Genomic DNA, 25,508 nt, shown 5'->3' on the forward strand with positions numbered 1-25,508 from the left:
TTTCTGTGAAAGTGAGACTGGGAAACAGTTTTCCACAGCAAAAGCTGATGGCAGCATGTGGCCTTCATTAGCTGCATTTTGGGAGAAGGACTGCTTTCTTGCTCTGGTTAGGTCATGCTGTAGTAGATGAGGGGTAGTGTCAGAAAAAGGTATTAAATACATTTTTGTAATGAATGTACACTGACAGTATATTTTTACTTTAGACACATAAGTGACTAGGAGTCAATGTTGAAGTTTCATATAACAGTGCTTCTAAACTGTAGGGCACAAAGTCTTTCTGTGTACTGCTCTGGTTTCTGGTTGAGTTCAAAATCTTCCCTTCATTTTTCCTTTTTTTCTTCTGGGCTCTTTATTGTATCTTAAGCTTTGTCTTTGCTCTGAGAGAAAGTAGTTCAAAAAGTTGACATCTCTGGGGCCGTCATGCCTTCAGACATCATAGCAATGTAAAAGAAGAGCAGCTTGAGGGGAAAGAGCAACCCGTGCTAGTAAATGACTCGGATGCAAGTTTGGTTAAGACTTCAGGTCTCTGACGGGTTGAAACAAAAGTAAACCCTTGCATTTGCTAGAACTGTCTGGAAGATGTGATATTTCTGTAGCCTGATTTTAGTAAATGCTGTCACGTTCTTCATCTGTGGAAAAGACAAAAAGCGCACTAAAGCTTTCTGGCTTTGGAGGAGTTAATCATCTCCATGGAAACTGATGGCAGTGTACTAGTGCAGTGTTTAGACAGACTAAACTACACGCTGGGTTATAAAACACATTGTGGGGAAGAAAGGGACTTGGCAGCAAGTTTTTATCGCTCTTGAAACTTCTGACAAAAATACCAGCTCTGTAGGGAGGAGTCAGTGCTGTAAGGGCTGGAGCAAAAGAGGCTTTTAAAATAGCTCCTAAAACAATGTAAGAAATTAACTAGCTAGGTGGCAGCCTAGGAGAGGCTTTGCATCTTCAGAAGCACTGCATTTTGAAGAAGGAGAAAACTTTTAGTTGAGGACTGTAATGCAAACTTCTGCTGTTGATATTTCCTGCTTAACTGGTGAAGTTCTACTCTCAAGTTTATTCTCCTTTAATCTGATCTCACTGGACATTTAATTTTTCATTTTCCAGTGGCTCAGTTCTGATACAGCCTCCCAACCCAGCAGTCACTAGAAAGTTTTAATCTTTACAGAAACAGATGGTCAAATAAACCCATTGGAAAGGGTAGGATTTCAATATGTACATCGTTTGAAACTGAAGGCTGTGGTCTTGGAAGGGGTCTTGAACTTCATAAATAACAATACATATGCACTTTTTTAATTTAAAAAAGGAGGTGGGGAGAAAAGAGGTGCTACTGCTAGACTGGTCACAGGGGATCTTTTCACTCAGCCTGACTGTTCCATCATGATGAATGGAGCAAAAGTGAAGAGGTGTGTCTTATCTGGCCCTGTGGGGTCAATCAATAATAAAATTGCTGTTTTAACTCTTGGGTTTCTTTCTTTAATGAGATCAGTAAGTGCCAGAAGAGGCAGTACCATAATTGGACAAACAGCAACTGCTATGATTTGCCATCTGAACTTTGCTTCCTCCACTCCTGCCCTCTGCCTACGACCCCTTCCAGATGTGAATATTTTTCTTTTGTTTGAATTAAGAGACCCTGTGAAAGAACAGACACCAGGCATGCTTTGTTCTTTTGTGACAAAGCTGTGACATTTCCAGCTGGACATAGCTGACATGAAAGGGACTTGTCTTTTTTTTTTTTTTTTTTTTTTTCCTTTTTTTTGCACGAACAGCAGGAATTTTTGAGCTTGGCTGCTGGATGTTGAATTCATAGGTTTGGAAAACAAACCTGTTTGGCCCCCTTTGCCCCACATCTCCTCTCTAAAAACAAACAAAAAAAAGGTGTGTGGGGGGGAAATACGTGAAATTGCAGACTGCATTTTGACAAACTGGTCTGCAAGCGATAAAGTACTTTATTCACTCCACAGCTGTCTTATTTCTATCTTGTGCATATACTTTAGAGAGGAGTTATGGCACTATTAGATGTCTCTTACCTAAGTTCAGAGGAGCTCAAAATAATGTTCCTTTGTATGGTTTGTGTTGGGGGAAGAAATACCTGTATCAGCAAGGATGCCAGTGGGTAGTGCTCCTCTGTTCTAAGTAACCTCACTCTTGGTGAGATGGAGGTGGCAAGCTCTGGGGAGGTGAAGGTAAGTTCTTAAGGGGCCCTTGGTGTTGTGGAAGCTATTCTTTATTCCATCCTCCTATACCCATAGCACTCAACACCTGCAGTGGCTCCCATCCTTTGAACTGAGAATTTGAGAGAAGAGCAAGGAGGAAACTGGGTGAATTTGTTTGGCCTGGAGTCTAACTGAAAACCTGCCCTTTCACTGGTTTCCCTGAGTTGATCATTCCACTTGCTCACTAATAAGTTAAGGCATGTACATTAGATTTTGAACATGGTTTCTTTATTTTGTTGTAGTGATATCAAATGTCCTATCTTAGCCTCTAAAGCAGACAGAGTCTGCCAGACTGATTTAAAAGTAACAGTAACCCATCTCCAATTAATTATACCAATGTTTACAGTTGAGATGAATTTAAAACTAATTTTTTTGGTTACATGTTGTAGTAATGGTTGCAAAACTGTATCCACTTTGGAATCAGACTTGTTGAGGAAGTAATGATGTGATTTTATTTTTAGACTGGACTTCCCTTGGAGGCATTTTAGAAACAGGAAATCTGAGAAGCATCCCATAACGCTTCAAAAAAGAATAAAAATAAGTACTGCGAATTTCATTTTACATGGGAAGAAATGGAGATTTGTTGAACTTCTATGGAATTCCAATGCCCATGGTAAAAACTTTGTTGAAAGAGGGTGTTGCTTGTAACTGGTCGTGTCTCCTGACAGAAAGATGGCCACTTGCAGCTGAACTGTCCTATTGGTAGGAGTGGAAATAGAAGTTACTACTTTGGTTTTTTGGGGTTTTTTGTGTGATTATTTGCAGTTTTTAGTCCTTATAAGAGTAGTGAGATCTGGAGTTAATCACTTCTCCAAATGTATATATTAAAAAATAAAAGTGGTAGAAATTACTGTTTGGAAGATGCAGTGCAGAATATTATTTTTTTTTTTTTTATTATTGTGTATGCTTACTCCAGATTTCCTGCAGGAAGTATCTTCAGCAAGGCCTCTGAGCCAGCAGAGAGCCAGATGTTCCAACCTTAAGCCTTGGAGCTCCTGCTTTATGCAGACATTTCTCTTCTACTTATTTTCACTGATTTCCCACATGTTCTTTAGAACTCTTGACCTGCCTCTTGATGTTTCTGGAAAGAAGTGGGCTGGTGGGAACATAGTTATGTACAGCCATACACAGTACTAGTGTTTTTCATCTGAGTTTTTAAGGACCTTATTCATGACTCTTTATCAGGATGAGCAGATTTGATTGTTTGACCATAGGAGAAGTGACACAAGGTGACAAATTAACTCTTAGCTCTCAGTGGACTTCACTTCTCTTGGATATGGCAACTGAGTTGCATCTGAGGAACTGGATCTGAGGAACTCAAGTGCAATCCCAGCCAGGGTGGGTGGGGCCAATCATTTTTTTAGTAGGCGCATTCATTGAGTCACCTTGCCCTACCTTGGATGTTAGAATTACTAAGATGGAAACTTAGTTTTATGATGTAACAATGTTGTCTAAGGTCAACTTTTTCTTCCCAACTCCAGTACCCTGTGGTGCTCTTAGGTAGCCCAACGGAATGTGCATCACTAAAGGAGGGAGCCTATTTGGTCTGGACAGGAGGTCTTGGAATTAAACGAAACTTCCACCAGATGATCTCTGGGAGTTTGTAGGAGCTGGTAAACCTGAGAGCTTGGTTCAAGTCAACAGGCAAGACCAGGCATGCTGTGTTTGCAAGCTCAGAACCAGACTAAGCTAAGGAACTTATTTTCAGTCTTCATAAAGTCAGCAGTGCCTGTGTTTGAGTTTCCCTATAATTATGTTGGGGTTTTCTTTATGTGTGTTTTTTTGTTTGTTTTTTGTAATTTTTAAAATTTAAAAAGGAAGAGGCTTTCGCTTTAATGTGCTGCTTATTGCTGTAGACTTTCAGGGTATGATTCTGTCTTTCACATGATAATATAAATTGGAAGCAAATTATACTGGTAAAATGATAGTATTGTAGAAGATGAGAGGAAAATTGTGCCTTCAAGCACCAATTAGTGAAATAAATGAAGAGTTCATTAAAGGCCTACTGTAGCTTATCTAAACTTCTGAAGTCCACATGTGACACTTGAAATTTTACTAGCTGAACTTTATTGGACTCTTACTACTCTTTAAGCTAACTATCCCTTACATAGACTTCTCTGAGACAAGGCTGATCAGAGCAGCTGACTATATTTGAAACTATCCAAGACTGTTTCAACTTTTCCACAGCTTTGTGGCACTGAACACTCTTTGCAAATTGCTGAGCTGAAGTTTAACCTATTTTAACCCTCTGTGTAGAACTGCTCAGGGCTCATGGGAGGAATGCATGCTGCTGGGGCTTTATCACTTCTCTGCCCACCAGTGACACAATTACCTGTGCTATTTGCCTATAGTAGAATGGAGACTTATTTAAAACTGGGGCTGCTTTGTAATATCTTGAAAAAAGAATGCTAATCACTGTGAATTTCAAATTCCTGCTATTTTAAAGTATTAGTCTGGTGCTGGACCTGAGGAAAATGTGACCAAGGTGGGTTAAATTGACTTGCACCCTCTTATAAGATCTAAAATTTGTCCTAGTTATGAATATGGAGAGGAAATACTGAACCTGCCTGATAAGCCTCATGATCTGGGTAAGGCAGGTGCATTGCCACTTGTCTCACCAGTATTTCACCACCATGTATCAGGGTTGGATTTGACTTGATTGGTTTCTTTCAGGTTTCTAAGAGGAATGTTACAAACACTAGACACCTTAAATGGTGTTGTCAAAAACAAAGTTAACATTCTACTGTAATGTGAAGTAGTTCTCTTGAGTGACCAGAGTGAAATGCATTAACTGACAGTGTCTAATAACATAAAAATGCAAGTAATTTCACATAACCCTGAATACTTTATTTGCTCAAAACTTCTGCCAGCTAGAAAAGATACTGGGAGCCTTCTGGAAACAAGGCAGAAGTCTCTTGAGTTGCTTGGTGCTAAAATTAATGTTGACTAGGAATAGTCCAAATTCCTGCTAGTGTTTATATAAGACCTTTCTGGAGGGCAATTTGAGCCCTTAGAAACAGTATACAGACAATAAAACTCTAGCTAAGTAGCAGAGGTGCATATACAAAAAATCATATCAAACCTCATAAAAATCAGCTGTGGTTTGCCTGCAATGTAGTATCTCATTTTTACTTCAGGAAGAAAGGAGGTGGTTTGGGGTGTCCTTCCTTGTACAGAAACGTGCCAAGAATCAGCAGAGAGCAATGCTTGGAGAGTAGGGAGGCAATTGTCAGCTTAAGGATGTGGTTTTGGGCTGTGCTGGTGAAGAGCTAGAGGTCTATGTCAATGGGCTCAGTTTTGAAAACTTCTGTCTTTATTACAGGTTGGAAGAGAATTGCCACAGAATAGGCTCAGTGGGAAAGCTGGAACAGGTGGAAGTATTTAGGATCTGCAGGAGTGGCAAAGGCCCTCCAGAGACTGTCTCAGAGTATAGGAGGAGAGGACTCCTATGGAAGGCAGAAGTGCAGTGTGGAAGCCCCAGTGAAGAACTAACACAGGCTGGTGAAGCCAGGAGGAGTCACTAGCTGTGACACGTGGCAGGCCACCCCACCTGGAGCTGTGGGAACTATGTGGGGGCATGCCAGAGGTGGATCTTAGCTGTCCAAGAGAGTCAGAATGAACTTGGACTTCAGGGAATACTTAAGAAGGAGAACCCCCATAAAACAATCTTGTGCTCTTTTGATTGATACCTAAGAGTCTGTAGCATGGTAATTTCTGACTGGCAGTCAAGGCTTAGGCTTTGAAAACACCTGGCTGTGTGGACTGGCTATGGACAGAGCGCAGAGCCCTTTATCTGGACTCCAGCCAAGCTGTTGCCTTCCTCCATTCAGATGGATGCAAAGTTCCTTCAAATAGCCCTTCCAAGAAATGCAGGTTGTATGGGTGTGTGTGCAGGGCTTGGTCTTTTATTTTTGCCAGGTGAGTTATAAGGAAAATACTGCTTAGCTGGAAAATGATTCACACTGAGCAGCAGGAGAAGCAAATGAAATGAAGCCATATATAACATGTTGTCTAAAGGAACTTCTGAGATACAAGATGTAGTAACCTGCCCCACTACAGCCAGGAGATAAAAGGAGAGTGTGCAAGTGGCAGAGCCATTTGTTCAACACATTGTTACTGATCCTGGGCAAAAAATGCACACTAATAAAAAAAATCTACAATCTTCCTTAGCTACCCACCTGTTTCAGAAGTGTTAGAGCTCTGCAATCCTGGTGGTTCATAAGAATTTAGAACCAGTTTATTGGGGAGGTAAAGAAAGGCATGTTAAAGGGCCCAAGGAGGGAAAAAAAACCTCATAGATTTTTCTGTTCTTAATTCTTCAATTTTGACATGAAAGAGACCAGATTTCTGCTGGCCTGAGTGATCACTGGTACTTCAGCAAAGCTGCTATAAATCGCACCAAATTTGCACAAAGCTTGAGGGGGTAGCAATGCCTACCCCAGGTGCAACAGCACGAAGGTAACACATTATTACTTCTGGCTCCCTACAGATTCATGAAAAAAGTGTCACACAACAGCCCATAGGAAACAGGAGTGCTTCTATTTCACAGGGCTATATTCAAAATGACCCAACTCCTGCTCGCCTAGAATGAAGGACTTGAATTTTACCTCCCTCATACTGCATTGTAATTACAGTATGGAGACTTCAACATCTGTTTCCTTTTTTTCCCCATGTTTCCCTCAGTGTTGGGTGTTACTGCAATGGGGTCAGCAGGGAGGCCTGCTGGCATTATGTTTGTCTGTTAATTTGCTATAGAGGAGCACTGGAGCATTTGTTCAGGCAACAAGTTCAATCTCTCATGCTCAGTGAATACATGAACATGCAAAGATCTTGTTCCTCTGATGTTTAATCAGCCCTCTCAAATTTCATGGATCAGCTGTAAATAGGAAGCTCTCCTTCCAGTGAGCAGGTTTTGTTGGTCCCTAAACAGTTAAAATATAAGAGAAAAAATGTTCTTGCTTGTACCAAGACAGGAAAACCACAGAATGGAAAACTTCCGCTTAACTTTGAAAGATAGGAAATGGCTGGTGTTGGAAAGGGAACAGGTAGAGGAGGAGTGAGCCAGGGGATAACTGTGGAAAACAGCTATTCCCCAGGCACTTCTCCTTCAGCTCTGTGTTCTTTTGGAGAATGGAGTTCCAGGCTGACCCCTGTGCTCCAAACCCTTTATATACTTTCCAAGCACCCACCCCAGGTCTCTACTTCCTGCCTCCTCTGACACTGCTGTAAATATCCTGCCTGCCTTTCATAGGTCCAGAGAAATACACATTGCAGATAAAATGGATCTGAGGTGACAATGTGAAAGAGCTTTTAGACTAGCTCTTGTGAAGTGAGTGACTCTTGGGTCCTCTCCTTTATCTTGTGAAATGTGAGGTTGGTGAGTCCCCTACTTTAAATTCCTTGGAGAGTGAAACATCCTTCTTGTTTAACATGCTCACCTCTGGATTAGGATGCATGGCTGTATTTATAAGGAAATTATTTCCTCCAATAAATATGTGCTACATGAGGCACAGAACTGAAAGCTGAAAGAATTCTGGTATTTGGGAGAACGTAGGGTGGGGAAAAGATGGAACTAGTTGAGAGACCACACTGCATGCAGAAGTATAGCACTTGCAATACTTAAATGAATATCTTAAATGCTTTGGTGAGGTGGATCAGTCTAAGAGGAAATAAAAGAGCAAAGTGCTCCCTGGGGCACTTAAATAGCCATCATGTACAGTGCTTCAATAGCCACAAAATACCCAGCCCTCCCTTAGCATCCTGCAGGGCAAAAATCACAAACCCAGAGAAGCGTGGGAAGACAAGAGCTGCAGTTCCTGTGCAAAAACTTCAGTATTGCAAAGGGTTGTGCTGGGATGGGGGCAGTATGAGTTCTTAAGCCCTTTGTTTTACTTTTTTAAATATGAAGAGTAGCACCTGTCCCCTTTTTTTTTTTTTTTTTTTTTTTTTTTTTTTTTTTTTTTTTTTTTTTGTTGTTGTTGGTTTTTTGGTTTTTTTTTTTTGTTCCCTGAGGGGCTGGGGATTAAGGATTTAGTTGGTTATTTCCTTAGAGGATCAAGATAAAAAAAGAGACTTCAATAAGTCTTTTTCCATCTTCTCTACAGACAGTATATTTTCAATAGAATTAAGCAGCTGTCCTGCTTTCCCCTACTGTGTAACAGTTTGCAGCTTTACAGAGAAGCAGAGAAAGAGACTTTATATCAGATAGAACTTCCAGGTGTACTTTAGGACACTCCAAGTTATCATAGGAAGGTTTTAAGGCATTCAGAGAGAAGCTCAACTAGATCAGGTGGCAAATAGTCAGTGAACCTTATCAGTATTTTGCGTTTAACACCTTTACTTTGGAACAAACATGCTGCAGCAGAACCTGTGATAGTGAGTCACTTGCATCATCCAGCCAGGCTGGAGTCCTGATACTGATAAAATATACCCCACAGATGGGTGATGTGGGATACTCTGACTTTCCCAAAGCTCCCTTCTCAGGCTGTCATCTTAATTCCTTGTTATAGGAGGTTGATTCAATCCATGGAATTTTAAGTTCCTTCCAAAACTCTTTAGAGTCTTACTTCAACTGAGGAGTCTTTTTTTTTCTGTATCAGGATGAGTGTCTAATCTACCTCCCACATGCGTTCTAAACTGTAGCTATCTCTTGAGTTTGCCAGTGTATTCTGTTTTCCTCTTTTTCTGTTTGGCTGGGAGACCAGCAGAGTGGGAAGCAGGTCCTTGCCAGCCTTTATTCCAATGGCATGTTTAAATTGACTGAAGAAATGGTGTGGATTGTGAGCATCAGCCCACACCTGTCTGGTGTATTTGGGTATGTGGGGAACAAAGCTTTCACTAGTACCGGAAAGTTTTCAAGCCAATAGGTTCCTTCCTGTCAGTGCAAGATTTTGTGTTTATTTCTGCATGCCCTTCTCTTTCCCTGATTTCCTCTAGTACTAATGGCTGTTGGAAGAGCTGGGTAAAGGAAAGCACTGGGTTTTCCTTTCCTCCTGTCTCAGAAACTGCTTTCCTGTTTGTCCTTTATGCAGTATGGCAGCTTGGGTTATTGACGTAAGCTTTGTTCTTTGTGCTGTTCAAAGCTCTCCTCTTCTGAATTTGACATTGCCTACTCACATCCTGATTGCTGTTTTGACAGAAAGATGGAGAGAGGACAGAACAGGATTCTAGGGTGGTAGTTGTCTTGGCACACCTGGAGATCCACATTTTTGTGCAGGTTCAGTGTTTGTTCATCAAACTGTTGTAAGGTCAGCATGTGGCAGGGTTCTTCCAGTACATACTCCTCAATATATGTGAACCAACAAGGAAAGGTCGACCAAAGTTGTTACTGAAATACTGTGGTAGTGCTTTGAGGAAGCATCACTAAGTTACACTGTTGAAAAACATGGGAAAACCAGTTTTGGTTCAAAAAAATATCCAGGTCCTGAATGGGAGGGAAAGAATTTAGAGAGGTTTTCTAAGAGGAGTGGTTTAGCCCACTTGGTTCCCTTCTCTGATGAAAGCCACCAGATCTTGCTGTACCCCATCTTAACTTGGGCAATTAGAACCAAAATGCTGATGTATGTCATTTCCCCACTGAATTTTGGACTGTATCTCTTTATTCTACTTTTTTTCCTCTTGTGAACATCTCTGTTAGAGTTGCTGCAATATACAGTACTGTCATATGCATACTAAAATGCAGTAATGTGGACAATCATTGTACACCAGGATCAACAGGTGGTGAATAAAATAAAGTAAATCTTGTTTTTGTATTTGCAGGGTATTTTCCCTTGCTAAAGACCAGGCGCTGAAGGGAACTATACACTCATGAGCTAGCTACATGTTTGCCTGCCAATTTAATAGGAAGAGTGAGCAAGATCTGTAATGCTTTTACCCAGAAAAACAAAACTCTGTTCTGGTGAGATTTCACTATAATAATAGTGGTTTCAGATCCATTTTGGTTTTAGAATATACAGGCACCAAAGCTAAATCTGACAGAAACAGGCAATGCCAGTCTGCCTTCTGCAGAAGCAGTGATGTTTCAGCTATTCAAGATTTCTTCTCTGCCCTATTTGGAAGGTGGCAGGGGATTCCTTAACGGTCTTGTTGTGTTTTCCTTAAAATCCCTTAACAGAAAATGTTACTGCAATCTGAGGCAAGGAGAATGCAATCTGTGGCTGTTTTGCATAGTTGGATAATTTGTTGTTTTTGTTTTTAAGCCAACTTGTGACTCTCAGAGGCTAACACTATTCCAAATCTTATTAATAGCAGTCCTTGATATTTTAGAGGTTTTATCTTTTCACTATTATTCACACATGCTCATTTCTGAATTTGCTGATGTGCACTTGCGCTTCCTCAGCTTCCTTGCTTGTGGAAGGAAGCTGTGGAAGGAAACTGCACCAACAGCATGTTTTTGTTAACTGGGGTTCTGCTTATCCCACAGAGTATTAGAAGTGAATGTGAAATTATACATTAGTAAGCCACACCTCTGATTTTTCTCAGGGGAAAAAAGCTCTGTAACTATTCTTAGTTGGTATATTACATGTGAAATGAAGCAGTTCTAAGGGGATGAAAAACTGCTATTCAGAGGGAGTACCTTTATGCTTCTGTCTTCTCCGGAGCGCTACTACAGTTCAGTGTTCTTGACTCCAAGTGTATCCTTGGGGTGGGGGAAAATCAGAGCCCGAGCAAGGCTGCCGAAGCCCAGGCTTAGACGTGTGCCTCGTGTGCGTGTGTGTGTACATCTTGCAGTTCGGTGATGACCCCGGTGACTTGTTGAACTTTTAATGACAATGCAGCTGTCTGTTCATGGTGCTAATTAACCCAAAATCTGATTCCTCCCTCCCCCTCGTTATCCATTTTGTGAAGGAGATGTGAAAACAAGAAGACGACTTTTCCCGTGCCCTTAGGGCTGTCTGAGCCTGGCAGCAATGACCCTGCCTGAGTGGAACTGAAAGAGCTGCTGAGCAATGGCCCATACGCCTTTTTAATGGGTTATTAAGATTCCACCTTCTCCCCCTCCCTCCAGTCCTGTAACAATTTGGAGCGATACGGCACTTGGGGGAAAACAGCTGCAGGAGTAACTTTTCTTTTGGAAAGCCAGAGACAGCCGTTCAGTTTGTAAGTCTAGGGATTCCTGCTTATTTAGGGCCTGATACCACTCCAGTTAAAATCAGTAGAAAGTTTCCAACTGGGTTCAGCAGGGAGTTGAAGGAAGCAGCTTCAGGAAGCAGCCTGCAATCAAACAATACTTCTTCAAAATGTTGGAAACAGCCAGAAAGAAAAAAAGAGAGTGGGAAGGCATTTGTCACTGAGTTGACTTTCTGACTTGCTGCAGGCTCAAAGTACAAGCACTCAGCAGGTCGATGTTTTACTTGAGGAACAGTACAGAGGAGCAGTTTGTGGTATCCTAAGTTGCTTTAAAAAAATAGCTGTTGTAGGTCTAGGTTCATTTACAGTCTGCAGCATTAACAGACTTTTATTGGCACAGCGAATTACAGGACTGAACTTTGATGCTGAATGCTGATTTTAGTTTAGATACTCTGAGACCGTAGGCGATAATGGCTTACTTTTTGAAATTATTCAAGTTTTCAGCACCTGCAGCTCTCATGGGTGTGAATTTACTTGCAGTGTCTGAAAAATGAGGAGAAAAATGGAATTGTTTCTGCTTCTGTTCTTAGAGATTGTTGTTGTCACCTGATTTATACAGCGAAAGGGAAGGCTAGAAACTTGCTGAGGAGGGTCAGAATTTCTGCTTCGTAGAGAATTTTGAAATGGTGGAAGTTGATACTTTAGAAATTTGTGACTTAAGTAAAGCAATGATCCCTGGCAGGAAAAAAACCTTTCCGAAAACATCCCTGATGGCTTAACAGTAACAACCTCCCCTTCTGGAAGTGATGATTTTGATCAGGCTACATGCTACCTCTCAAGCTGGGAGAGATTTCAGTTCATTAGTCCTTCTAGGCTTATAGTTAGCTTTTTCTGAATGCTGAGAATTCCCTTTACAACACAAACCTAGGCTCCCTTTGCTTGCTCCAGTCCTTGTCAATGGGCTGTTCTTGGGTTTGCTGCATTAATGAACAAACAAGTTTGCTTTGTGATTGTGTTGCTGCCAGTGGACTGAGACGAGGTATTTCCCCTTGTATTTCTGTTAGTTCTCTCCCTGTCAATGTTTAAACAAGCTTACACCTGTGTTCCAGGTGGGAGCTTAACTCCAGCCCTGAAAAGCTGGCTCTTGGGAGCGTGCTTCATTACTTTGCCAAAATAGTCCTGTTACAGCAATGTCTGAAGAGACCGAGGCAGGCAGGAAACAGGCTCAGTGGATACCCTGGAAATTATTACCCTTCTCTGTAAACAGTCAGCACTGCAGTATCCAGAGAACTTCTGCCTCCCAAACAGTTAATGGGCCTTAGAGCATTCAAAAATAGCCATCACTGTGCCAGGGCAGCTGTGAAATGATTATCCAACTGTATCTTGTGACCTTTAGGGTTTTTTTTCTAAAAAGTTACAAGGACACCTAAGAAGTGATGTGGGAATGCAAGCTTGCCTCTGTCGAACTGGAAATTTATGGAAGTTTTCAGTAAGAATTCTTTCAGAAACTCCAGTGGTACAGATGAGCTAAGTGACTGGTGTATTCACTTCGGAGTGAATCTCCATGAAATTCATATGGTCAGACTTGAGCATTTCCATTTAAAACCCATTTATTATCAGCACTGTCTAAGAATAAAACAACATGGGTTAGTCTTTAATTTGTATAAGTATTGTGCCAAAAAAGAAAGTCAACAATTGGTGGTAGACAGGTGCTGTTAACCATTCAGTGTGTTCTCTGTGCTTACACAAGTCTGGTTAGGAATCATAACTCATTAATATCTAATTGGGAGCACCAAGGATGTGTATAAGCATCCAAGTAATGCTACATTGCTTCTGGAAATCCATTTTGATTATGGTCTACTGGGTTGTTTGTGGACGTGAAATTCTGATGAAAAGTGTATGTGAAGAAAGTTCGGGTAGTAGAAGAATGAGATGCTGTTTCCATGGAATGCCTTAAGATAGTCTGTCACTAGAAAAGTCAGGGAGTTTGAGCAAACTGTTTGAAGAAGGAAGGTGACTGACCATTGGCTATCTATCTTTTCTGCTGTCAGTGCTCTGTGTCATTGCACAGAGAGAATCCTGTCTTCAGAGCCAGAGTGTGCAGTATTTATGCTGCTCATGTGACAAATTGACGAATTGGTGGTTTTATTTTGTCTTTTTTTTTTTTTAAATAGATTTCCACAGCAAATCAACACTGAGTTCTTCAGGCCTTCTGAGGTCAAAAATGAAGGATGATGCTTTGGAATGCAGTTATGACAGGGCACTACATGGACTTCTGGAAAATTCTGAATAGGCAGGCAAATTAGTCAAATTGCCCCGGTATTGTCCTAACCTTGACCTGTAGGCTGCTGGAAACTGTGGTATGTGAGGCTCACTCAAGACTCAGGGAGGTGTCCTACATGCCTTAATGAACAGTAAATCAGGATCTAAGTGCTATACCTAAGGCTTTACTGGTGCTCAGACTCCAGGGTAAAAGCCTTCATGTACCTAAGATCAGTTATATCGTAGTAATTACTCTGATTACACAACAGGCATTAATGAAATGGGCAATTAGTAATTTCCTTAAGCCTTGTGATATAACCAGAACTGTGTCATGGATGTGTCCAGTGTATGTGAACAATCTGCCGATGCTGGCCTCTTTGGAACAGTTGATGATGTCTCAAGAATGGTGGGCAAAGATACTCTTTCCACTGGGGAAATGGTTTGAATGTAGGTTTAATTCCAGGGTCTGGCAGACCAAATACTAGGTCCTGTCAGGCCCAGTGTGAATAGGAGCAGCAGAGGAGTGCATGTGGGCCTGACCTGGTTAAATATGTATACCTCTCTGGTGTGGACAGGTGCTTAGCCTGTCAGTTTAGTGCAAGTTTTGAAATGCAGGAAGGAATTTGTAGGCCCACCCAGTACCCTTGAAATCTATACATGTTCCCAAACAGTTCTTCCTCTCTAGCTCCTACGTGCAAAATTGAACATAAAACATGTGATCAGTGGAGTGCAGCCTCCCTGCAGAACACTGGCACCCATCCCAGATGGGCAAGGTGCTGAAGCAAGGAGAGTCCTCTCAAGTAAGTTGATGAAGCAGGGAGTGACCGGGCCTGTGCCTTTTGATAATCCCACTTTTGAAGGGTTTACATGGGCTGTCTGAGATGCCCTATTTCTAATGCATAGATGAAAACTGCCTTCAGATGTTCTCTTTAGCAGAACGGTCTTTCCTCCTCCTCTTCCTCCTGTTGAGCTGTTTGGATCTGCTGCCCAGTGGGTTTGTGGATTGCACAGTGGGTTAAGAAAGACTAATAAACTGGCAGATTTGGCTCATTTTTTTTTCTCCTACTGCATCCTTAAAAATACAGTGATGAATTTATGATGCTTCTTAACTCTGGTTATGCCCCAAGGGAAATCTATCACTAAGGAGCAAAGACATGCCATTCTATGTGTCTGGTTTTGCAGAAGTCTCATTATTACTTGAAATGCCAAGTAACATCTGCCAGGTTCAAGCCCTGGGCATTCACTGGTCAAGTGCTGGATCAGAGCATCTTCCTCACCTCCTCTTTGATGTATGTGAGCCATCTCTTGGCTGCTTAGTGGAGACAGTGAGTTTGTTCTGAAACTTGATATCAAGCTGCAATACAAGAGCCTACGGAATAAATGGCCATAGCACGGTAAAGCAACTTATCTATGACTTGGCTGGCTGGGGACTTGCCTTTCTCAGCAGAACTGAAACTTCCTGGGTAATTTATAGTGAATTAATTAAAAAAAAATCAAAAGGGTGTGTCTACACTGCTTCTTCAACCTGAAATCTCATTGTGTACCCATTTTGATGTACACCAGAAAGCAATGTCACTTGAGGGCTGTATTACCCATGTTTAGTTTCAACAATACTTTGTTCTTTAAGAAGTGCCCATGACCCCAAGAGAGAAAAAGTCTGCCCCATGTGTATCAGAATGGGATTTCTGTGGTTGTAGTAGGTTCTTGAAAATATCACTTGATCCATTTTAATCACTTTAGCACCCATTCTTGCAGTTTATCATCATGTTCTGTGGAAATGGAAGATCAGCCTCACTTATAGCTGTATCACTAAATCACAGGCAAAGGGCATGTTTTCTCCTTGCAGAGGCTGCTCCCCTAACTGTACTCTTTAGGCAATTCATCTCTCATCATATGCTCCAATTTGCTTTCCATGTTACTACTCACTTGATGGGTTGGGAAACGATCAATGCCAGATGCACATTCCTTTCAGGCAGTAAATGCTCCTGCAGCAGTAAGTTATGTGCACCAGCTTCTTGTTTCATTAAAATCGCATATGGTTTCCATTTGCCCCTAATTGGTCTCATGTCAGCTCTGCCATATTCTCTGAGTGGAAAGCTTAGACCTGTGGCTCCTTTGAACAGTTCCAAAGAGCTGTGGGAAACCAGAGCCTTGTCTCAGCCTGGCTTCCCCTGCTCCTCTACTGTGTCGAGAAGTACTTGATCTGCAAGGGAGGGCTGAACTAAATCTTATTCTATTGCACCAATTGTATGTAGACAAAAGGAAACGGAAAAGGTGTTTTGAGCTGAGTATTGCTCCGAGTCATATGCTTGTTATTTTTATCCACTGTTGTAAGCTGGCTTTGGGAGTGCTTTTGTGTGTTGGTTTTGACAACCATCTTTCCAACACTGCTAACCTTGGCTGAAAGCATTTCTGCCTTTGGCAGTTGTCAGAGACACAGAATGAGGCAAAATGCACTCTGCTGAAAGCACTCCTTGGAGGGAGATGCGAGATGCCTCTACTGTGCTCTGTACGTGAGGCACTCCCTTCTCCCTCCACTTGTATAATTTTTTCTTCCTTTTCTGATCCTTGCTTACTGTCTTTTGCCTTTAGCCTGAATTCAGCTTGCAGTGATGAGATATAAAATACAGGTGGTAAGTAAAAAAAAAAAAGCCTGCCAAAAGGGAGACAGAGAAATGTCTCATTGGCAGGAATAACATTGTTTCCTCTCTTTATTTTTACAGAGAGTTCTCAGTGCTGTAGGCATGCTCATTACATAGTCTGCAGTGTCTCTGCTTAGATCTATAGCAAACCTGGAATGTTTTGTTGATGTAAGCTGTGAGACTAACCCAGCAATGCATGTAACTCCAGTAACTCAACTCTGTGCCTGATCTAGCTAATCTCTTGTGTCTACCTGGCTTCACTGAGTTTAGGTGTAATAGCTGGTAACAACAGACAGTGGGTTCTTTCTTCTTTTCTTTCTTTTGCTTCTCTGTGTTTTTCATGACGTATTTCTTGAAGCTAGTTTTTACATGTACTAACATCTACATATGGCTCTAAGAGATTCTACTTGGATCTTCTAAATGGATATAAATGCATTTTAGGTCCATCCATTCTTCCTTCTCCATTCAGCCTTCCCTCTGTCTTCTGAACAGTGTGTATGATGGGGGAGCAGGGGAGCTAACATGAGGAATTAAATGCAGAGACAGCGCTGGGCAGTTGAAGAGTCTTTGACCAAGTTGCATATAGAAACTTGAAATAAATGTCTAGGAGAGAATTTGCAGGTTCTCATTTAATAGGGATCTCTTGATTCTCTCTGATTCTACTGTATTTCAAAGGGTGCTTGGACTTCCATAGGATCAGATGCACTATATAGGGAGGGAGAAAAATGCTTGATACTGCTGCTATCACAAAGCTTGTATCCAGTTAATAAGCTGCAAGTAAAATGCCAAGCAATAAGCACGTTTTGCTTGGTTGTTTTATGCAGCCTTGTTTCTTTAATTTATTGTCCTGTTGGAAGAAGGATTAACTTTCTCCCAGGTAAAGCCCTTCTGGAGCAGTTTATACTTTTTGAGGTGATGGAAGGTCTGACACAATCAAAGTCTTGTATGAAAAAGTTGTGTAATTCCTTATTATGCAGTGTTAAAGTCAAGCAGCACAGAATGTTGTGCAAACAGACTCTCAGTGGCAAGGAAATCTGCAGGAATGGGAAATGTGATCAATATTTAGCAAGTGTAATTGTGATCAGGTGTTTTATATGGAGCTTAGGCCTGAGCAAACCCATTTAATTGCCTTCTACTTTTTTTGGGGTGGCCTTCAAACAGGTTTGCTGTGCCACACACAAGAGAAGTTTTTTTGGATCTGTAAAACAAAGGCCAAAAGTAAATGTCATAATTCTGTTTAGAGCAGGGGAAGGAAAGTTATCTGTCTTGCTTTCCTGTTTTTATTTAGACTTTCATTGTTAGTAACCAACACACTTGCTAATGTAAACACATGTCCTTTACAATGTGATATTTATGTGGCAACTGACTGGCAGAGATGCTCTTTGTGCTGAGAGCACTTTGAAAAGATGAGGAGTTAGGATTTGGAGTGCCAATAATGAGAACTAGTTTGTTGGTCAAGGTATGAGAAGGAGGCAACCAGCAGTGAACCTCTTCACTTTTTTTTTCTTCCTTGATGTTCTTTGGTGATGCTGTGTACCTGCACAGCTGGATTTGACTTCTTCAAAGACAAAGCAGAATGGGTTTGTTTGCCTTTTTTGGCTCTGGATGAAGGTCATGATGGCATGAGGCAGAAGAAAGCTCCTCCATGGTATTTTTTTCAGCCTTCTTGTGCTTTGCAAGAAGCTTTCAAATTCAACACTGATTTGTAAAAGAATTCTGTTTTGTTTATGGAGGAGGAGGTGACTTTCAGTACTAACAGATCATCAAACTGGCTGGAGGCTTCTAGTTTTCCCCCCTCTTCATAAATCCCCTGCTGTAATCAGTGTTTCCCTCTCTGCTCTGCTTTCCTGTGGAAGTGGGGGAATGGGTGAAGGGCTGCTATTTCCTTCCCTTCCTAAAGCAGGCACCAGCTACTTGCTGTTCATACGAGTCTGTAGCTGCCAGGCAGTTTAATAGAGCCTCCCAAGAGGCTGCATACTGTTGGGCCATACTTCCAGTTCAAAGGACACAATCCACCTTTAGTTATGGCCCTCTGGTTTCAGGGCAGCCAGGAGTGTTCATAGTAATTGCTAACAGATCAGCCGGGGGAGTGGGAAAAAGAAAGTGAGAGTGACCAAGGGAGAGAGCAATTCTATTTTAGCAGCACCATCAGCACCAGTACTAGGAAATCTGTGTTTAAAAGCATTCTGCCCCGACCACATTATGGGACACCTCCATAAATGACACTAATATTTTCAGTAGTGTGCTAGGTATACTCAGGAGTCTAAAACATACCAGCTGCTGTAGCCCTGTGTGTTGTTAGCCCTCCAGCATGTACCAGCATCAAAAGTTCTTGTGAGTCATATCAAATGAGAGAGCTGCTAGTAAAGCTGATAAAAAGGTCTCAGTAAATTGCTCTTGGAAGTGAATCCTTGTATAGTCTTTGGACGAATAAAATGGCAACCATCCTCCTTGGCATGCCATGTGTCTGGTGTGAAAGCACTGTTTTTAAGTGTTGGTGTAGTCAGTGGCCTCAGGACAGAAGCCTCCCAGTTGTGTTGCTGCTCCCTATATATTTTATTTAGCCATTCTTTGGATGTCAGAGAATGGCCTGGGAGAATAACTTGTCCCGTGTGTTTCCATTAGTAAACAACGAATCCTCCACGTCCTTCACTCACTTCAATGCAGCGAGCGTGCATTTCAGCCAAAACTCTCACTTAAAATTACTCATATTGCATACCAATAAAATAAATCCTTGAAACAATAATGAGAAGTGTAGCAGTTGTTACCCTCCTGAGCTGTTCATGGTAATTGGTCACAAGGGAAATGGGTTTGGAGCGAATCCTGGTCTCTGAAGGGTGTGCCTCCATTTCAAATGCTGTTTATGGATGACAACCAGCCCACTTGCATGAAAGCATCTGGTTCTCATGGTGCAGTTGAGCAAGCAGCTGGGATTGGTGGTGTTAGCCTGTGTCTCTACAGCTGCCCTGTCATCAGGAGAAGGTAAGATTTGGGACGGGGTCACCATCTAGTGGCTGGTCCCGATAAAGGACATGGGTTAGATTGAACCTGGACATATGATGTTGCATGTTAGTTGGGGGGAAAAAAGCTACCACACATGTAGTAATTACTATGTGCCTGGATGGAATTACTTGGTAGCTACAAGTCTTTTCACCATGTTGTTTCCTCAGCTTGGCAAGTGCATATCTTAATCTCTCATTGCCTGTTTTTCTGCTCCTGGACTCGTGAAAAGAATGCCTTCTGCCATCTCAGATGTAAAGTCAATGTCCTCTTCTGCTTCATACCTTGCCTTTAGGCCTATTCTCCCTTGAATCCTTGAGTAAATGGCTGCAGAGTAAGTGATAAGTTAGAGTACTTGAGTTAGATGTGTATGCAAATGGGCAACTAAAAAAATCACTTTCTCTTGTATGCCCTTTCTGATTTGTTTGCCTTTATAGGACCTCATCTGGTCTCATCCAGTGACATTTGGAAAAGATGTAGGTGATTTTTGCCTGTATTTATGTGCATTCTTGTATCTGCAGACAGTTTGTACCACACTAGACATGCCAGGCAAACACAAACCAGTAGCTGCTGGCACTATACTAGTCCTGGCAAATCTGAGCCATCTCTGTTTTCCTAACTACCAAGCTAGTTTATATTAAAAAAAGAAACAAAAAAGGCAGGGAAAAGAGATAAGTACACTAATAATTTGTGATACATCCTTAGATGCATTTCTTGAATACTCAAACACAGCAGGTTATTATTTTCATTATTTTTGTTTAGAGTATCAACTAAAAGCCTGGTTTCCTTCCTTTTGTGAGGGATGTTTCCTCACTCAATTTTTTAATCATGTCAAACCTTGAGAAGCAGTTACATATGTTTTCTCTTCCTTGTATCATGGCATGGCTGCCATGCTTATCTTACTAAGATTTATATCCTTGTCTAATATAGCTTTTCATAAATAATTATGAATCACTCATGAGACCTTGCCAACTGCTCCAGTCCCACAAAGTGACCTGACCTGAAACCCCAAAGTACTGAGAAACATTCATCTTGGAGTATTTTCATAGGCAGTGCTTCAAAGGAATTGTGGTTTAAAAATATGCAGCTATTTTGGTGACCACTTTTGTGTGGGATAAAGTTTCCCATCAGTAATAACAGGACTGTAATAGAGCTTCGAGGAGAAGGGAGGAGCTCAGGAGAGCAGTCACAGCACCTTTTGCCTCATTCTGCTCAAGAAGTAGGAGTCTGCAGCAGTAAACAGTTGACTTCATTAACTTAAAGTGGACTGAATTTGCAACAGAAATGCTGTAAATTTCAGATTATTCACAGAGGGTGAAAAGTTCGTCTGGCAAGTATGCATGGCCCCTGCACAGTCAAGAGCAATGTTCTTTATTTTCTGGCCAGGTGTGAAGTGGCCCAGCCATATAACTGAGGAGTGGTAGTTTGAGGGAGCAAAGATAGGGGCTGAGAAACGTGGCTGCAGATGTGCAGCTTGGAGCTCTGCTCTGAGCAAGGTGTACAAGTGGCTCTCACATGTGGGGGGGGTTGAAGCTACACATGCAAGAGCAACCTCTGAGCAGTTCTGTCCATCCAGCATTTCTCTCCAGTGGCTCAGAGGCATCTCATCCTCAGGGATGGGAATTTAACCTCCCAAATTGCAGGTGATAGGCAACTTGGAATATCCTCTGCTACTTGGCTAACAGCTTGTTTTTTTCCCTTTAATATGGGAAAAACTATGCAGGGTGGGTTCTTCATTTCTAACTCTTCAGTAAAGAAAAGAACTTAGCTAGAAATGTTACCATTGGAATGATAAAGGCAATTTCTCTGAAAAACAGTGGGCTTGACCCTCCTTACAAAAGGCTCGAAGTGACTACTCACACTAAGGTTTGTCATGGCTTTTTTTAGGTGAATTTGCTAGGATGGTTGTTCTTCTCCAACTTTATTAGGGAACAATAATAAGAAAATGCAGATCCTTCTACTTGTTTGCAAGGTTGTTATTAGTTGAAATAGGAATGCTCTTATGTCCTAGTGGAGATAACGCATTTTGAGTATTTGTTGAAGCTGTTGATTAGTCCATAAATCAAAGCTTCTCTCTGAAATGGCTGTAGCACCCCAACTAGAAGTCAAAGGAATGACAAGCTAGGAGTGAAATACATAAAGAAAATGTTTTTTAGGTATTTTGTCAGCAAGTGAGGATGTGCTTGTGATCTTATATGCTAACTGTGTTCTGGTTTGGAGACTCTACTGCCTTTTAGTATATTCCTTATCATTGTCAGTAAGGTATAAGATTTTTTTGTTGGTTTTAGATGTGTTGGGAAAACACCAGTTCTTTTCAATTTCTGTTTATCAACAGATGAAGATAAGGCTTTTGACACTCTCTGCTACAGACTCCAGTGTTAGTGAGCTGTCCTGGAATACACAAAGCCTTAAGGAATTGTGTTCCTTCTCACTGACCCTTGGACAGTTTCTGTAGCTTTTCTGGTGTTTGTGGTGGTTGGGGGCAGCAAGTGGAAGAAGCTAGTTCTTTAAAGGTATTTGTAGTCCTCAAGCACGTGGTTCAATATAGTTACTAATGTTTGAAGATGAGAGTAAATTGAAGTTGGAACAGCTTGTTAAATAGAGGAATCAATAAAATTGCTTGTACTGCCATTAGGAAATATCATTTCTAAAAAAAATTGAAGCTTTGCACTCAATGAATGAAGGTTTTGTTGGTTCTTTGAATCAAAGTCATGACTGTCTTACCTGGTTTAAAATTTCTATGACAAGTCTGGCTGAAGCCCAGGATATAAATCAGAGCAGAGTAGATTTGTCTTCATTTCACACCACCCTTGTGGAACAAGGTCCAGGAACTGGTGTGTAAAACCAGACCAATTTGTTCTTCTGATTATTACAAAAGCTGGGACAAGCTTTTTGCCTCCTTAGTTGGACCTAGGTAGTGAAAATGACCTTAGTCTTTCCCCCATTCCTCTCAGTGGGCTTCTACAGATTTGAAACCTAAATAAGCTAAGATGCAACAAGATGCTTGTTTGTCCTTTATATTCAGCAAAACATATCCCTGAACTTTGTTGCTGCTGTTAGATAGTGCTGTAATGCACATAACTCACTGTGTTTTCCTGTTTCCACCTCCTTGTCCTCTTTTTATACCTCCCTGAAATTTTTTTGGTTTTCTGTGATAGACTCAAATGGATAATGCCTGCCCTGTCCCTGAGCCTTGCTCCTCTGCTGAGATGAGCAGTAGGTTGCAGAACTTTTTCAAAGAAGATCAATAGAACAGTTTTTAAAATTTTCTTTTGAATGCATGTGGAATGCCCCAAAAATGGATGAGCAAGAGAACCCTTTATTAAGCACTGAGTATGAACTTCCCACTAGATAAAAAAAAAAAAAAATCCTTATCTATGGGAACTCAAAATCTGTATCTATGGTGGCTTGGGCTCAGTTGACATTGCTGTGGTGCATGTGTGGTGGTACCTGTGCCACAGAGCACACTCTGCCCCTTGGTATCCATGAGGAAATGCAGTGCAGTGTACATAAGATCTGATGGCTCAGCTTTAGTTTGTCTTCCAGGTGACTTCTGGTTGGCCTGGGCGCTTGATGGTTGCTGAATCATCTGGTTTGGCACAGCAGCTGTATGTTCAAGGGAGTATTTGTTTTGTGGTACCTCAAAGGTGGCACCTCAAAGCTGTAGTGAAATCCCAGATATGGGATATTGCAGTGCCCTGTACTGAGTTGCTACATTTATTGGGAAGCAGAAGCTGCATTGGGCACACAAAGAACAATTAAAAAATAGTATTGTCCTCTATGTTGAGAGTGAAGACATTACAAACTTGGCTTGGTGCAAAGATTTTAATCTGCCTTGCTCCCAGTTACAGCCTGCTCTGCAGATTTCAGTGAGACTTAACCACAAATAATGCTTGTTCTTGTTCTTGACACAGAACTGGATTTCCTCTAAATAAACACCTGCTTTCCCCATTTTACATGCCTTCACTGTGTGTGAGATTTAGAATAAATTGAGAGCAAGTTTGGCCTAGAGTTTTGTTTATTTTACAGGCTAATTTATCTAAACAGTTTTGTAGGGTTTTTTTAAGGGGAAGGCATAGTATAACTGCTGTTTAAAGTTGTCTATAATTGGCTGTATTTTTTCCTCCCTTCTGACAGTGATCCGAGCTAAAGTGGTGGGGAAGAAGCTCATGAAAGATGGACCCTTTGGAACGATGCGATACACGGTCAAGCAGATGAAGGTACGTTTGCAGACATTTCCCACGGGCTAGTAGATATGATAAGGAATCGAATTAACACATAACACTTTGCATACTTAACAGCACCTCCACTTTTTGTACTGGCCCTACAGAGTGGAAGGCAGCCAGCAATTAGTAGACATTTGCCTGAAGAAGGGAAAAGGAGCAGGAGATCATTCCTGTCATACAGTACTGAATACCTGAATTCTTCCATTATTTTACGATTTCTGGTAGTAAAAGATGCCAGATGGTCTTCTTTAGGAACTGAAGACTTGTTTTGTGTTCAGCATGCACAGAAATGCCAACTTTTCCATACAGCACTTTCATTAAATCCAAGAAGGAAATTATGGCAGGGGGGTCTGCCAGCCTTGGGAGAGTGCTCATTTCTCTTCTTTCCTTGCTTTCGTTGTGACCACCAGTTGGGGTTACAGCATTTTTTCCATGTACAAAACAAATGAAAATTATATGGTGAAGTCTTTATATAAAGCTAAACAGAGCATTATAGCTTTTAAATATTGTCAGCTTAGAAGAGCTAGGAAGTATTGACTGAGAGATGAAAAGAGCTAGAACAGCACCAGTTGCTTGATTTCTTTAGTTTCTTTCTTCACAGCTTTAATTCTTTGCTGCACAAACTGCACTCAACCTGTTGCTTTGGACTTGGGATTTTTCTGAAACTGCCCCCTTGTTATGTAATGCTAAAAAATCAGCCCTAGATTGTTTTACTTGGCAATGCCATTCCAGTCATAAGACTGGTTTATGTCTTTAGGAAAAAAAAAAAAAAAGGAAGGGAATGGAAAAGCTTGGCAGAGACTGCATAAATCTGAAACATATTAGACAAAGTAAAGGTTCAGAAAAAACCAGTCACTTGCCTGCCTTGTAACAGTAACTCTCTTTATAAGGCAGTTTATAGCCAAGCACAAAAGCGGGGAGGAGGAGAGGCAAAGCCTGTTTCATAAGCTGTAGCAAAACCATGCACGTAGCCAAATCTGGTCCTGGCGTGCCTCTTCCACAAGAGTGGAATGCCTGCACTTTGAATAAGAGGGCATGAGGTTGCTGGGCTTGTTGATTTCCTTAACCTTAAAATTTTCTCTACAAGATTCCAAAGGAAATATATATTTGTAAAAAAACAACAAAAAAGGGCAACTAGTTGTATTTGCAATAATGAGACAACACTGCCACTTTTTTTTTTAATGTCTGTTGTTGACCTCATCAGGCTTGGAGCACTCTGTGTGGTTTTTCTCCAGTTTTGTCACTCTCCAGCTCAGCAAGTGTACCCTGCTTCCCAAAACTACTTAGTGTCCACATGCTGCAGTGGCTTCATCAACAGCTCTTTCTGATTTCATCCTGGTCTGTCCAGTACCACTACTTTTCCTCCTTCTCAGTGCCAAGAGTTTGGTGCTTCCTGTCTGACATATGACCACAAGTGAGCTAGAATAATGGCAGTCCCTGAAATGAACTACTACCCTTTACCACTCAGAACACTGACCCTCCTCGAACTAAGACACCTGAGCCTGTCCTGGCTGTTTTCATTGGGTTATTCTGCAGCACAGGGCCTTTCTGCAGAAGCATTTCCACAGTGTTTTGTTAGGAAGTTATGTGTCCAACAAAAGCAAGAGGGATTTTAAAGAGGAAATTGTGTGTTGGTCAAACTGCCCTTGTGTCTGCTGTTTAGATGGTGGGCTGGTGGGATGTTGCACTGGACATTTGGCTGTGACCTTTGGCAGGAAGGAACCTGAAGCAAAGTGCTCAGTAGTAGGACTGGAATGTCCGGAGGACATAGCTCTTCATAAACAAACAAACAGAGTGTCTTCTTTGGAAACCCTCCTGTCCTTCTGCTGGGCTTAGAGACTTCAGTATAAAGAGGGATTTAGGCCCATACAGTGGGGAATTCAGAGTGACGCAGCAAATTTCTCCCTTGTTTACTCCAATGAAAGCTGACTGTCCTGCTGCTGAAAAGAGAGCTAAGGGGGCCTATGGCTCTGCACAGCTGTGTGGGACCAGCTCTGAGGATAAAACTAAAATGCCAGTCTGCTTAGACCCTGCTGCACCTGCAGGTGAAAAATAAACAAGCCATTTAGTCTATCACTGTCTGCTGAATTGCCTGT

At 41.5% G+C, this 25,508-nt stretch overlaps 2 protein-coding genes across 3 annotated transcripts in view; one reads left to right on the top strand and one right to left on the bottom strand.

Annotated features, from left to right (window-relative positions):
- The window catches only part of SYN3 (synapsin III), a 166,505-nt gene that overhangs the window by 88,491 nt on the left and 52,506 nt on the right, over positions 1–25,508 (bottom strand). The gene's annotated exons all lie outside the window — the stretch shown is intronic.
- Positions 1–25,508, top strand: part of TIMP3 (TIMP metallopeptidase inhibitor 3) — a 37,444-nt gene that overhangs the window by 2,195 nt on the left and 9,741 nt on the right. Inside the window, exon 3 of the mRNA XM_062492127.1 lies at positions 23,324–23,406. Coding sequence (XP_062348111.1) covers positions 23,324–23,406 — 83 coding nt within the window. The remainder of the gene's footprint in view (positions 1–23,323; positions 23,407–25,508) is intronic.

The sequence above is a fragment of the Cinclus cinclus genome, chromosome 4, assembly GCF_963662255.1.
Source record: "Cinclus cinclus chromosome 4, bCinCin1.1, whole genome shotgun sequence".
NCBI classification, from domain to species: domain Eukaryota; kingdom Metazoa; phylum Chordata; class Aves; order Passeriformes; family Cinclidae; genus Cinclus; species Cinclus cinclus.